The 13,327-nt window shown below is 43.8% G+C and overlaps 1 protein-coding gene across 1 annotated transcript in view; it reads left to right on the plus strand.

Moving 5' to 3' along the window:
- The first annotated feature begins 5,584 nt into the window (after positions 1–5,584).
- The window catches only part of LOC114691955 (ferritin, mitochondrial-like), a 32,450-nt gene continuing 24,707 nt past the window's right edge, over positions 5,585–13,327 (plus strand). The window contains exons 1-3 of the mRNA XM_028867551.1: positions 5,585–5,695; positions 6,323–6,466; positions 7,575–7,697. Of these exons, the coding sequence (XP_028723384.1) occupies positions 5,585–5,695; positions 6,323–6,466; positions 7,575–7,697 (378 nt within the window). The remainder of the gene's footprint in view (positions 5,696–6,322; positions 6,467–7,574; positions 7,698–13,327) is intronic.

The following is a 13,327-nucleotide window of genomic DNA, read 5'->3' on the forward strand; positions in this document are numbered from 1 at the left end:
TTTGCTTTCCTCTGGCCTTTTCTCCCCTGTCTGGGATACAGACAAAACGGAGGGAACCAAATCAATCACTGTGAACCCCAAAAATGGAATCCATGTGTGGAATATGAGTAATATGCACCCTGGACTGCTATCTCTGTACAGTTATATCAAAAAGAAAAAAAATCTAATTTTGTTCTAGTCGCTGTATTTGGGGGTACTGTTTGGTTACAGACATAGCATGGACCTAACAAGTGCAAAGGACTGCTTTCTGTTTGGGGATAAACAACTAGCTACACACACACAAATAAATAGTGGCCTCTCTCCCTCCCAGCTCTCAGTTAAAGATAACAAAAGGGGAAATGATGAATAAATCTTCCCTTTCTACAGAAAGAAGCTGCCTGCTGGAGATGACTACTGGTGCGGCGAAGCCATAGGAGCTGTGCTGAAGAAAGTCTGCCTCTCACAGAGTGGTTGTGGTTTGCCCCACTTGTTTCTAGACACAGAGGCTACAGATTTCCATCCTGACCACCAGATACGATGGAGCAAAGACTTCCAATATAGAAACTGAATTTCCAAGAACAGCTGAGGCCTGGGACAATCATCTGGCATTGAATATATATAGATTTTTTTTGTGTCAAAAGCAAATTTAGGGTAATAGTAACTGTTCAGTGATTTACATGGAAATCACTTATACTATATACTGACACAGCTCTGAAAAATGTGCATCAGGAAGTTTGTCTCTTGTATAAAGAATAAAATCTAAAACACAAAACAAGCAAGAAAAGATCTGCCGCAATAATAGTACAGGAGTAGCCACAGCCATTGTGTGATGCTTGTGTGTACCCATTAAAGAGCACACCACCTACTAGTGCTCAAATCTTAATGAGACAGAATCACTGACTTTGTATATTTTATTTTTTTTAAAAAAGAAGAGAATAGCCCCAGGTTGGGGAGAGGCAGGAGAATCTGCATTTTAGTTCACTTCATGAAAGCATCAGTCTGAAGGTGACTTAAACAGCCTAAATGTTACCCTGAACTTGACTTTGCTATTTGTAAACATAAGCAATTACTTTTCCTCCCTGAGCCTAAGTTTTCTCATCCATCAGAAAAATTAGAAATAACACCTGCTTCTTATGGTCATTATGATTTTTAATTGAGTTCATTTAAAACACAGTACAAAAATGCTTTCAAAATGTAATAAGATTTGTGCTCTGTATGAGAAATTCAAGAGAGGTATAGATCACAAACAGAATCAAAACACAAAAATGAAAACTGCAAAAACAGACTAAGTCAAGTGGAAAAATTAATTTCTGGCCTCAAGATAGGTCTTTAGTAGTCATTCAGCCAAACAAATAACAAAGGAAGAAAGTGGCAGGGGGCGGGGGGAAGGGGGAGAGCAGAAACAAAAATGAATAAGGAAAAATGAAGAACATCTACATGACCTTCGAGAACCCAGTGAAATTCAGAGTAAGGGAAGAATAGACACAGAACCTACTAGAAGAATATTCTACCTTTCCCAATCTTGGGGAAGATCCAGACATCCAGGCTTAGAAAGTTCAAAGGACCCAAGTCAGATTCAAACAAAGAAGATTCTTTTTGTGACATATTATAGTCAAATTGTCCACAATCTAATCACGTTTCACTGCATATCTGTGTCAAAACATCACACATGTCCCATAATTATGTGTTCATTAACAACAACAACAAAAAAGTAAAGCTGGGGAGATGGCCCTATGGGTCACCAACTTGGCATCCTGACATGCCAAGTTCTCAACCCCATTACACACACAGTAGCACAAGCATCCATAGTCCCAGCACTAACCTGAGATGGGAGGCAGGAAGACTGAGGAAATTTAAAACATAATTATAAAAATTTGAAAGGGTTATGGGAATGGCAAAGCCACCTACTGCTAAGCCTGAGGATGCTAATTTGAGCCCTGGGACCCACAGAGTAGAGGAAAGAACTGACTCCCATAAGTTGTCCTCTGATATTCATGTCATGTACATATAAGTCCATCCATACACACACATACACACACACCACAAATGAACAAATGTAATAAAAGTTTTAAGCGGAAGATTTGGAAAATAAAAGAAAAATTATTGTAAATCTGCCGTATTTGTACAATAATTACTGAAGATGTGATATGTTTCCATTCATTCGTGTGTGTGTGTGTGTGTGTGTGTGTGTGTGTGTGTGTAGTTTTAGATAGCAAAATATTTACTACTTCAAAATACTTCAAAGATCTAATTAAAAGAATAAAACCTGGTTTTTAAATATACATTCAGTTCTCTATTGTGGCCCAGATTGAATAATAGAATCATGGAATGTTTGTTAATATTCTGATCCAACCCTTGGGGCCACCCTGAGTCCTGACATAGAATCCTCTTCTTAAGGAAAAACTCCAGCCCTTCTCCCTCTCCTTCTCCCTCTCCTTCTCCCTCTCCCTCTCTCTCCTCTCTCTCTCCCTCCACTCTCACGAGGTGTGCACCCCTCGACCCTTGACCCTTTTCTCTTCCTTTCCCTCTCTCTTTCTCTCCTTTCCTATCTTTTCTCATCTCTCTATTACAGTAAACCATTTCCGAGCAGATGTAGCTTATGGGTTGTGAATGTCCACCCGCCATCGCCCTGCCACCATGCCTGCATGGAGTGGGTCACCTGCCAACCTGCTGCTGCATCTGCCCCGCATACCAGCATGGTTCCCTGCACGAGTGGGATACTCTGGCCTGGCCAGGTGGGGGTTTCTCATGCCTGCGTACAGTGTTTACATGAAAGAATCTTTAAAACCACTCAGAAATACCCACAATCTCAGACCATTCCAGGAAACAAATCTATGAATTTCGGATTTACTAACTTGTAGGTTGGATAATAGAAATGTGTTACCATGGCTCACACAATTCTGATCTAAAAAGAACCACAGGGTTTGAGGAAGAAGAATTGGGGTCATGTATCATCTATGCAAAAATCAGTGGGGGCTGGAGATGGCCCAGTGGTTAAGAGCACTTGCTACTCTTGCAGAGGACCTCAGTTCTGTTCCCAGCACCTACACAGCAGCTCTGAACCACTGTGAGTCAAGTTTTATGATCTTCTGACTTCTACAGGTTAGGCACACACATGGTACACATTCATATTTGCAGACAAATACTCATATGATGAAACAAAAGCAAGTTTTTAAAAACATATTTTTGGCCTGTTCTGACCTTTGAAGCCCAGCTATTCCAAAAGGCCCTCTCTAGAATGCTTCCATGGAGGATCTGACAACTTGGACATGTCAAGCCAGCACAGTGTCTCTAGAGAATGCCTCCCTTTCCCATCTTACTCAAAGATTCCTAACTGTGCCATATGCTGTGGAATAATGCTTTTGTATACTGGTTTAATAAAATGCTGATTGGCCAGTAGCCAGGCAGAAAGTATAGATGGGATAAGCAGACAAGGAGAATTCTGGGAAGAGGAAGGCTGAGTCAGGAGATGCCAGCCCACCATCCAGGGAGCAGCATGTAATGACACACAGGTAAAGCCACAGAACACGTGGTGACATATAGGTTAACAAAAATGGGCTGAGTTTAAATGTCAGAGCTAGTCAATAGTTAGCCTGAGCTAATGGTCGAGCAGCTTTAATTAATATAAACCTCTGTGTGTTTACTTGGGGTCTGAGCAGCTGTGGGTGGGACAGGACATAGAACAACTTCAGCTATAGTCGTAGGTGCTCTATAGAACATTTACTGAACGCTTTTCAGGAATGCTCTGGAAGCCTTTCTCCTCAAGGTGTGTCCCTGCACGGGAAGGACCTGGCAGCACCTCAGGCTCCACCAATCACAATTCTGCATTTGAACAAAAGTCCCAGATGATTCCTGTTCAAGCTGTGGTTTGAGAGGCACTGTCTCAAACCACTTCTCCTTCTCTAGGAATAATCTCAGACTCCACTGGAGACAAAGGCAGTGTTGGGTCAGGAAACAAGAATGATCGATAAAAGACATTTTTTGTGACTGTTCCTTTTTTAAGGCCACCTTGTTTGACTCCATCCCACGTTTGAAAGTCTGGCTCCTTCCCTTAACATGAGTTCTCCCTCAAGAGGCGGATGGATGGACTTCGAGGCAATTGCTATTTCTTTAAAACTGTCTCACACATCAAGATTCTTGCTGCTCACCTCCAGAAGAGCTTGGATTACAGTCTCATACCTGCCTGGGCTGTTGTCATTTCCATTCACTTCAAGCAGACAGGGGTTAGCTCAAAGGTCTCCCAGATGGAGAAGTTTAAGCTTTATTTGCATGTCCATCACATTTTCATCAACAGTGACTCAGAACATACCTCCAAGCACCCCATTATCAGCCGTAAGATTAGTGAAATAGGTTCATACGGAGCCACCAGGAGACCTTTGGGAAAAAAAAGAAAAACGAAGGAAGGAGTCAAAAAGATGCCAGTTGGGAGATAGGGAAATCACAGCCTCATCTTGTAGGTGCAGCTGGGTGTGCCTCGTACAGCTGCAATTAAAAGGCCTCTCTTCTATTCTCCATCTTCCTTCTGCTTACAGGGCTGACTTAAAGTGCCAGTTTATCAATGAAATCTGTACTACTCCTCTAGCTAACAGGATTGTGATATTTCAGATCACCACCATATTCCATTGTAAGCTCAATTATGTACGAGGAGGGACGGAGTTGTGGTATTTCCTATAAACAGATACGTGTTCTCAACATGCTTCTCAGATCCCATGCATTTGAGTATGCTATGACATCATTGTTTCTTAAGAAACTGAAAATTAAAGGTAATTCACACTACTCTTCGGGAAATATACCTGCCTTCTCAAATAGAAAATGAGAGAGGGGAAGGATTGTGTGAGCCGGTGGCGGGGGGGAGGTGGGGTGGGGGTGGGGTGGTAATGTCAAGGTCATCACAAGGGAACCCACAGAAACATCTAACCTGGGCTCATAGGAGCTTACAGAGTCTGGACCAATAACTAGGGAGCCTGCACAGGACAGACCTAGGCCCTCTACATATGTGTAACAGTTGTGTGTAGCTTGATCTACCTGTGGGACTCCTAGCAAGCAGAGCCTGTCCCTAATGCTTTGACTGGCTTCCAGGAACTTATTCCTCATACTGGGTTGCCTTGCCCAGCCTTAATACAAGGGGAGGAGGTTAGTCCTACCTCAACTTGATATGCCAGGCTTTGTTGACACCCATGGAGGTCTGCCCCTTTCTGAACAGAAACAGAGGAGGAGTGGATTGTGGGAGGAGGGGGAGGGAGGGAGAGGAGGGAATAGGAGACAGGAGGAAGGGGAAACTGCAGTCTGGATGTAAAATAACTGAATAAATTTAATTAACAATAATAATTTTAAAACAGAAAATGAGAAGAGAGACTGACCATTGAGAGAATTGGAAGACAAATCCCTGCATCCTCTTCTGATCCATTTTTCTCTGTTCAACTTGGTGTCTTTACGCCCCACCCCAGGCACAATATCTTTGCTGGTGGATGAGTAGCTGCCGCCTCAGGTGGTCATGATTTCATCTCATTGCAAGGAGTGGGCTGTGACCACACCTCTTAGCGTTTAAGAGGCTCTCCAGTGACGTGGGAAACACATCTTACGGTTGGAATTTCCTATTGTTAAAATGGCACAGAGGAAAGGGGCAATAAAGGAGGTCATTTCTGAAGAGTCTTTACCTTTTATACAGAAAATCGCCTGCATGCAGATGAACCTCAGCGATGCTTATTATTTCTTGGTTAGTAGGTCTCTTGGGCAACTCTGAGGGAGGGCTTTGCTCTGATCTGGGTGATGATACATTTACTAACTTCTTACCTTGCAGTCTAACATTAGGTGAGACCGTGGTTCAATAATGAGACTGCTGATTTATAACTGTGATAGCAAACTACAGGCTATGAGAAGGAGAACACAATTCTTCAGTTGAGTTCCCAAAATTATTTGGGCAATAACCAATGGTAGCAGAATAAACAATTTTATAGCTAAATGCAATTTCATACTCACCGTTAATAATGTTTGTATTAGTATGATAAATCTGCTCTTAACTTTTTAGTAAATCTGTGCCAGGCTTATGTCAGAGACCTACACAGTTAATGGTAGTGTGTTGTGTTAACATGTCTGATCCAAAGAAAAGCTGCATTGTAGAAAGATTAGGGACTAGTCTGGGTGGCTGGCTGCTTTTTGGGGCAGCCTGAGTTGGGAAAACAGAAAGTTCTGAAATTCAAAGGACAAACCAGCCACCCAGGAGCAACCAAAGACCTTTTCTAGATGACCACTGAGATAGTCAACTATTTTCATGAGGTTCCTACCTGAAAATTTAACATCTCCTATCTCCATCTCTTCCCCCAAATTCTCACCTCAATCCTAGAGTGGTTATTATATGGATGATGTGGCAGTGGCCGGTGTTGCAGCATACATTCAGGACCAGCCTGCACTGAAATGGTATCATGCAAAAGAATCCATGAGATACATCATAAGTAGAGGTAATAAAGTCTGCCTTCCGGATATTCAGGTGACTAATTCTATTATGATAATTTCTATTGGGGATTTTTACTAGATCCAAAATATAACTGCTTGCTACTTAAGCTTTCTAGTTAGTTTATTCATTTTTTTAACATTTCTCTTTTTTAATTTATTTAATTTTATTTTATGTACATTGGTGTGAGGGTGTCAGATTCCCTGAAACTGGAGTAACAGACATTTTTCAGCTGCCACGTGGGTGCTGGGAATTGAACCCAGATCCTCTGGAAGAGCAACCAGTGCTGTTAAGCACCGAGTCAGCTCTCCAGCCCCCTTTATTCATGTTCTTTTTGGTTTTTGGAGACAGGGTTTCCCTGTGTAACAGCCCTGGCTGTTCTGGAACTCACTTTGTAGACCAGGCTAGCCTTGAACTCACAGAGATCCACCTGCCTCTGCCTCCTAGAGTGCTGGGATTAAAGGTGTGCATGACCACTGCCCGGCATTTATTCATGTTCTTAGTAACTGAACGTAAGTCAATATCTTCAGGGCTAAAACTTGGCCACAACAAATCTGTCTGGCTTTTCTCAATGAGTCAACTACACAGCTCTCTGCACTACCAGCCTCAGCCCCATATGAGGATGGTGAGATATGCAAATTCATGACCCTGGCCCAAGGAATCTGATGGTGAGTGGGACCAAGAAGCTGTGTCTTAACAAACTCTTCAGATGGTTCCAATGCTCTGAAAGAGCTTAGAGGCAGGGCTCTCATGAGCTCTCCCTGGAGAGGTTAGCATCCTTTTCAGTTTACAGAAAATTCAGGTATAATGTTATTTTAGATACATTTTTATTAAGGAAGTACATAACAAAATCAAACCATTATAGAATTTCAAAGCCAGTGGAATAATTATTAACCTGTATTCTTTGCCCTTAGTACCCTTGCTATGCAGCAACTAAATTTGCCAAGGATCTTTTTACAGTCCTGAGGTACATATCAATTAATCAAGATGACTGCAGGTAGACCAGGTGTCAGTCGTTAAGACTTTCAGCTGACTCCACTATGCTATACAAAGTTTGAAAGCCTTCTTACTCATAAACCTAGTCCTCATCATACATAGAAATTACCTTGACATAGGAAATTGATTACCTGTTCATTTCCAACAGAGACCTCAACTAGACCACCAGAGATGTATTGACTGTTTAACAACTGTTCTATGTATGGAAAAAGAATTAACTGAGGTCCTGCGACGTCTGTATGACACGGCCTTTAATACTGGAGATACCGATGTAAGCAGCAAACTGGTTCTGATACTCTCTGGGATCCCTTCCTAACAGTTGGTAAACAATCTGGCTCAAAGTGAGCCTTCTCTGTCACTAAGCCCATAGCATCTCAAGAAGTCAAAAGAAAAAAATGTTGTAGCACGAAAGTTCTCTGCCTCAGTTAGACAATGCACTCAACCAAGGGGTTCTAAGGAGGGGTAAATAGCTGAGCCTGGTGTCCGAGCACTATGTCTTTGAAAATGGGTTCTGGATATCCAGTCAATCTCCATGAGATGCAAGCAAACAGGATTGAAAAGCCTGACAATAATAGAGCCTTGTTCCTTAAAGTGATCTACACATTTGATATTTTTCATCACTCATTCCAAGTGGGTGCTTGTGTCTACCTAGAGGTTTTTAATGTCTTTGATCTGTTCTTTGGGACCTCCAATATGCATATGAATCTCCTGGTCCCTTTAAATGTGCAGGTATTGGTTTAGTGGGTCTGATAGAGCTTGGGGATATGCTTCTGCTATGGTCTGGCCACTGCTGGTTCATGGGCTAAGATTTGGGTCAACTGCCTCTCAATGTAGATATGGTCTTTAATGAGAGTCCTTTTCTATTTATTTATGTAGACATTAAAATTTGTGAGACCATTAGTAGCTAAACAGATGAAGACTGAAAAATATTTGGCAAATGGAATTGCTGAGCAGAAGAAGCAAGAGCAGGAGAATCGAGAAAAGCATCAGGAGAAGAGAGAAGAGCATCAGGAGAAGGGAGAAGAGCATCAGGAGAAGGGAGAAGAGCATCAGGAGAAGGGAGAAGAGCATCAGGAGAAGGGAGATGATGAGCAGGAGGAGATGAGAGGTGATGAGCAGGAGGAGATGGGAGGTGATGAGCAGGAGGAGATGGGAGGTGATGAGCAGGAGATGGGAGGTGATGAGCAGGAGATGGGAGGTGATGAGCAGGAGATGGGAGGTGATGAGCAGGAGATGGGAGGTGATGAGCAGGAGATGGGAGGTGATGAGCAGGAGATGGGAGGTGATGAGCAGAAGGAGATGGGAGGTGATGAGCAGAAGGAGATGGGAGGTGATGAGCAGAAGGAGATGGGAGGTGATGAGCAGAAGGAGATGGGAGGTGATGAGCAGAAGGAGATGGGAGGTGATGAGCAGAAGGAGATGGGAGGTGATGAGCAGAAGGAGATGGGAGGTGATGAGGAGGAGATGGGAGGTGATGAGGAGGAGATGGGAGGTGATGAGCAGAAGGAGATGGGAGGTGATGAGCAGAAGGAGATGGGAGGTGATGAGCAGAAGGAGATGGGAGGTGATGAGCAGGAGGAGATGGGAGGTGATGGGCAGGAGGAGATGGGAGGTGATGGGCAGGAGGAGATGGGAGGTGATGGGCAGGAGGAGATGGGAGGTGATGGGCAGGAGAGATGGGAGGTGATGGGCAGGAGGAGATGGGAGGTGATGGGCAGGAGGAGATGGGAGGTGATGGGCAGGAGGAGATGGGAGATGATGAGCAGGCTCAGATGTAGGAGGAAAAGGAGGAGGAGGAGGAAGAGGAAACACGCCTGTCCCCACCCCCTGACATGGAAACTGCCAAGAAGATAACTGAGTGGAAGCAAATCGGAGCAACTTTTTACTGCAGGTCCTACAGTCAGTAATTTAAAGTCTGTCATTTCCACTTGCCTGAAGAATGCTTTCCTTTTTATCTTCCTGGTTCTCATGGATGAAAATAAATCTGTTTTGCAATGTAATTATGTATGAAGATGTTACTATACACAGGTTAGGTCTATCGCTGTGGGGTTGGTGAGGACTTCCTGGAGCTTATATTATATATACATTTTAAAAGGTATCTCCCACCCTGTCCTATGGTGCCCAAACACTCAGTGACAGTTGTTTGGGTAAATTCTAGAGAAACTGGAAAGAGACATGTGGAGGGTGGATATGATGAAAACATGTCTTATCTGGAATTCTCAAAGAACAAATACTTGGGTAAATTCAAGTACAAGAGACTATATTAGAGTAGGTGGTAAAACTTAATGTTCTGCCCTCATTTGTGTACACATTTTAAGATTGGAAAGTGGTTTTTTTTTTTTTTTCACATTAAATGAAGTTTGAAAAGGACTTTTTTTGTGCAGAAAAGTTGACCCTTACCTGAAGGGCATAAAACAAATGGCTAACTTTCGACCAGGTGCTTTCTCAAGGCAGCAGTAGATTTGGCCGGGTTATTCAGAGGTTAACTCTGTAGTCTGGTGCATACTGCAATAATTATTTTCAGGAGCAAAGAAAGACACAAACTTAGGTCAGACTTTTCAAGGCTGATGTGGTTAGTGCAGGGTAGAAATCAAGAGCTGGTGTGGGCAGTATAGGGTAGATCTCTCAGGGCTGACAGGGATAGTACAGGATAGACTTCTCAGAACTGATGTGGGTAGTGCAGGATAGACCTCTGAGGGCTGATTTGGCTAGCACCACCTGAGAAGAGTTGGGAACCTCTTTAGGATTGTGTCCCAGCTAGAAAACTTACTAGCCCAATGAGCATGCATGAGCTCTTACCTCTTTATAACCTTAGTTTAGCCTACAAAATGAAACTAATATTTCATAAGGCATAAATTAATACATGAAAAGTACTTAGAATGCAAACTGTCCAAAGTATGGATCCTGTCTATATATTGCTACTTAAAAGCATGGAGAAAGCTGGGCGGTGGTGGCGCACGCCTTTAATCCCAGCACTAGGCAGGCAGAGCCAGGCGGATCTCTGTGAGTTCGAGGCCATCCTGGGCTACCAAGTGAGCTCCAGGAAAGGCGCAAAACTACGCAGAGAAACCCTGTCTCGAAAAACCAAAAAAAAAAAGCATGGAGGAAGCTGATATCTAAGAAACATTTCTAGTAAGAAAACACCACAGGGAAAACTGGAGGACTATCTTCAGAAAAAGGCAAATTTTGTTTGAACAAAAAGATACGGATATAAGAATCAGCCATAGACATCTTTCAAAAAGCTTAAAAGGATCAATATTCAAACTGCCAATTAAGCATTCTAGATGTCATCTCAGATTCTCAGGTTGGACTAATAGAAAGATCCTGTCTCAGAATAAGAGGCAGGAGGGAGACAAGACTTTTTTTGTTGTTGTTGGTTTTTGTTTTGTTTTGTTTGTACTATCTAGTATTTTTCTAAAACATCTCAACCAACCTTAGTATTTTTTTTTTCACTATTTATGACTCAGGCTCTCATGCATTCCAGGCTGGCCTCCAGTTTGTATAGCCAAGAATGAGCTTGATCTGATTCTCCAGCTGCCTCTGCCTCCTAATTGCTTATGGCATTGTTTCCAGTGCTGAGGATGAAACCCAGCTCCCTGTGGTGCTAAGCAAGCAAGCACTCTACCAACTGAACCACCCCCCCACCCCAGATCCTTAGCACTGTGGATGCCTTGAGTGTGAGAGATAATAGCTCACTGATTTGTGGGGAGGAGGGTGGTGTCCTTTGCATCCAAGTCCTCTGCTTCAGATAGGGCACTTCCCGTACTTGTGACAAACAAAAAACTTCTCCAGACACTGTGAAATGCTCCTTAAAAGGCATCATTTTCCAGTTGGAAACACAGATTCTCAACTGCGAAATAAATACCCATTTGAAAGAAGCTGAAGAGGTAATGGAGCCACCCACCCACTTCCCCTGAACTCTGCTGCGTTTCTGGAGTCTGCAGTAGAGCATCTAATGAGCAGCTCCAGGGCAAGGTGACATTCCTGCAAAGGAAAAGTGGGAGAGGGGAGAATGAACAGGGTACAGTGAGACGCCAGGGAAAGCCAGACACATTGGGCTTGAGTTTATAAAGGAAAGAGCAGAACATCAGTTAGAGCATGGAGTAGAGCCCTGCTGCCTGGCCAGGCTGCAGAAGACAAATGGAAAGTCGTGAGAAGCTCCACCGTCAATGCAAAATCAAACAAAAACAGATCATGGCTCTCACCTTAGTGGGAATGAGAGACGGTTTATTCCAGAAACAAACGTGAGTGTCTGTGGACCAGAGCTACAGATTTAGGTTATCCCAAGCCTCATGTCTGAATGTAGTAACAGTTTCATGAAAGGTTTGCAATAAAAGAACAGAGAAAGCTATCAGCAAGCCACTTTGCCAAAGCACTGGAGGGCTGCATCAGGTAGCTCGGTAACAGTGAGCCATGAAAACCTCTGTTACAGGTCCCAGACGCTAAGATTTTAGGAGTGGAAGCTAGCTGTCTGTACCTTCCAATAGGATTTACCAGTCACACGATGGTAGGCCTCACACGCAGAGATAGGCAATAAATAACATCTAGGCGCTGTGATCTGCACAGCTTCAGGGTCTGATCTAACTAGGTCAGCCAGGGGATGGAGAAGGGACAGACACAGATATACGGACACACAGACAGAAAAGCTGGGATCTCATGAGAAGCCTCAGTACCTGGAAGCTCAGCTTGTTTGTTATATGCAGAACAAGGAGGTAGGGTTAGCTAGTCTTGGTAGGAGCAGTTTCTATTGGGCTATAAACATCCACAGTGAGAAAGATATGGTAGACATTTTCAGCACACACTGTCAACATTCATACTCAGACCTAAGGGAAAGTTTTTCTATCACTCTGGACCTCACCCAAGAAAGGTTTAGCCATTTCCTTGGGCCTGAGACATTGGTTTTGTTTGTTTGTTTGTTTTGAGACAGTTTCTCTGCGTAGCTTTGGAGCCTGTCCTAAACTTGCTCTGTAGACCAGGCTGGCCTCAAACTCACAGAGATCCACCTGGCTCTGCCTCCCGAGTGCTGGGATTAAAGGTGTGCGCCACCGCCGCCCGGCGGCGACATTGGGGTTCTTGCCATGGCCATTACAATGTCAGCAGTACAAGTTTAGTCAGGACTTCATTTCCTCCTCACCTTTGGAGGGGGTGGGACTAAAATGGCCCAAGAGAATTTGACTCTGGACCTGCAACATTCCAACATTCCAAATCATTGAACTTCTGTCCATAGGCCTTCCAGAGTATTTAATGTGTGGGTGCAGCCCTCCTCTCCTCCGGTAACTTCAGTTCACAAACCACCGACATCTCAGCCAGCACTTTGAAGAAATGGTTTCAGGTGTGAAACCTGAGTCATGACAGGCAGATCCTAGAGACAGAGACGGTACCTACCCTTATGCTTCCCTACTCCCTCCCTGACTGCAGCAGGATGGAGGACCATGCTGAGAGAAGATTTTAGATACAGTCCTGCTTAGCCAGTAGAAGGCCTGGCATTTTTACAGCTCTAAAACCCATACCATACTCCTTGTCAAGAAGCACTGGAGACACAGGAGGAGGGAGAGGACATAAACTCTAACCCACAGAACTGAATATAGTTTGTGGGAGAGTGTCGACCATGAGCTGTTCATGGCAGGGAGGCCCGAGGGTGTCAATCTGCCGTGGAGGAACAGTCTGAACTCGGGTAAAAGGTGGGAACTGGGGATGAATACATCTTCTCATTAGAAAACAAGTCTAGATTGTTTTACCCAGTAGCAGCTTCTAAAAGGGAAGTCAACAGGGGAGCTGGCAACAAGGGGACATCTCCAGATGTGGGCTGGAGAGGGTTCTCCTCAGCTGGATGGAAAAGCCTAGGAATTCAATCCAGCAGAGGAGACAGACTGAACACACAGGGCCAACAGCCCAGCGCAT

This window comes from Peromyscus leucopus, chromosome 12, assembly GCF_004664715.2.
Source record: "Peromyscus leucopus breed LL Stock chromosome 12, UCI_PerLeu_2.1, whole genome shotgun sequence".
Classification (NCBI taxonomy): Eukaryota; Metazoa; Chordata; class Mammalia; order Rodentia; family Cricetidae; genus Peromyscus; species Peromyscus leucopus.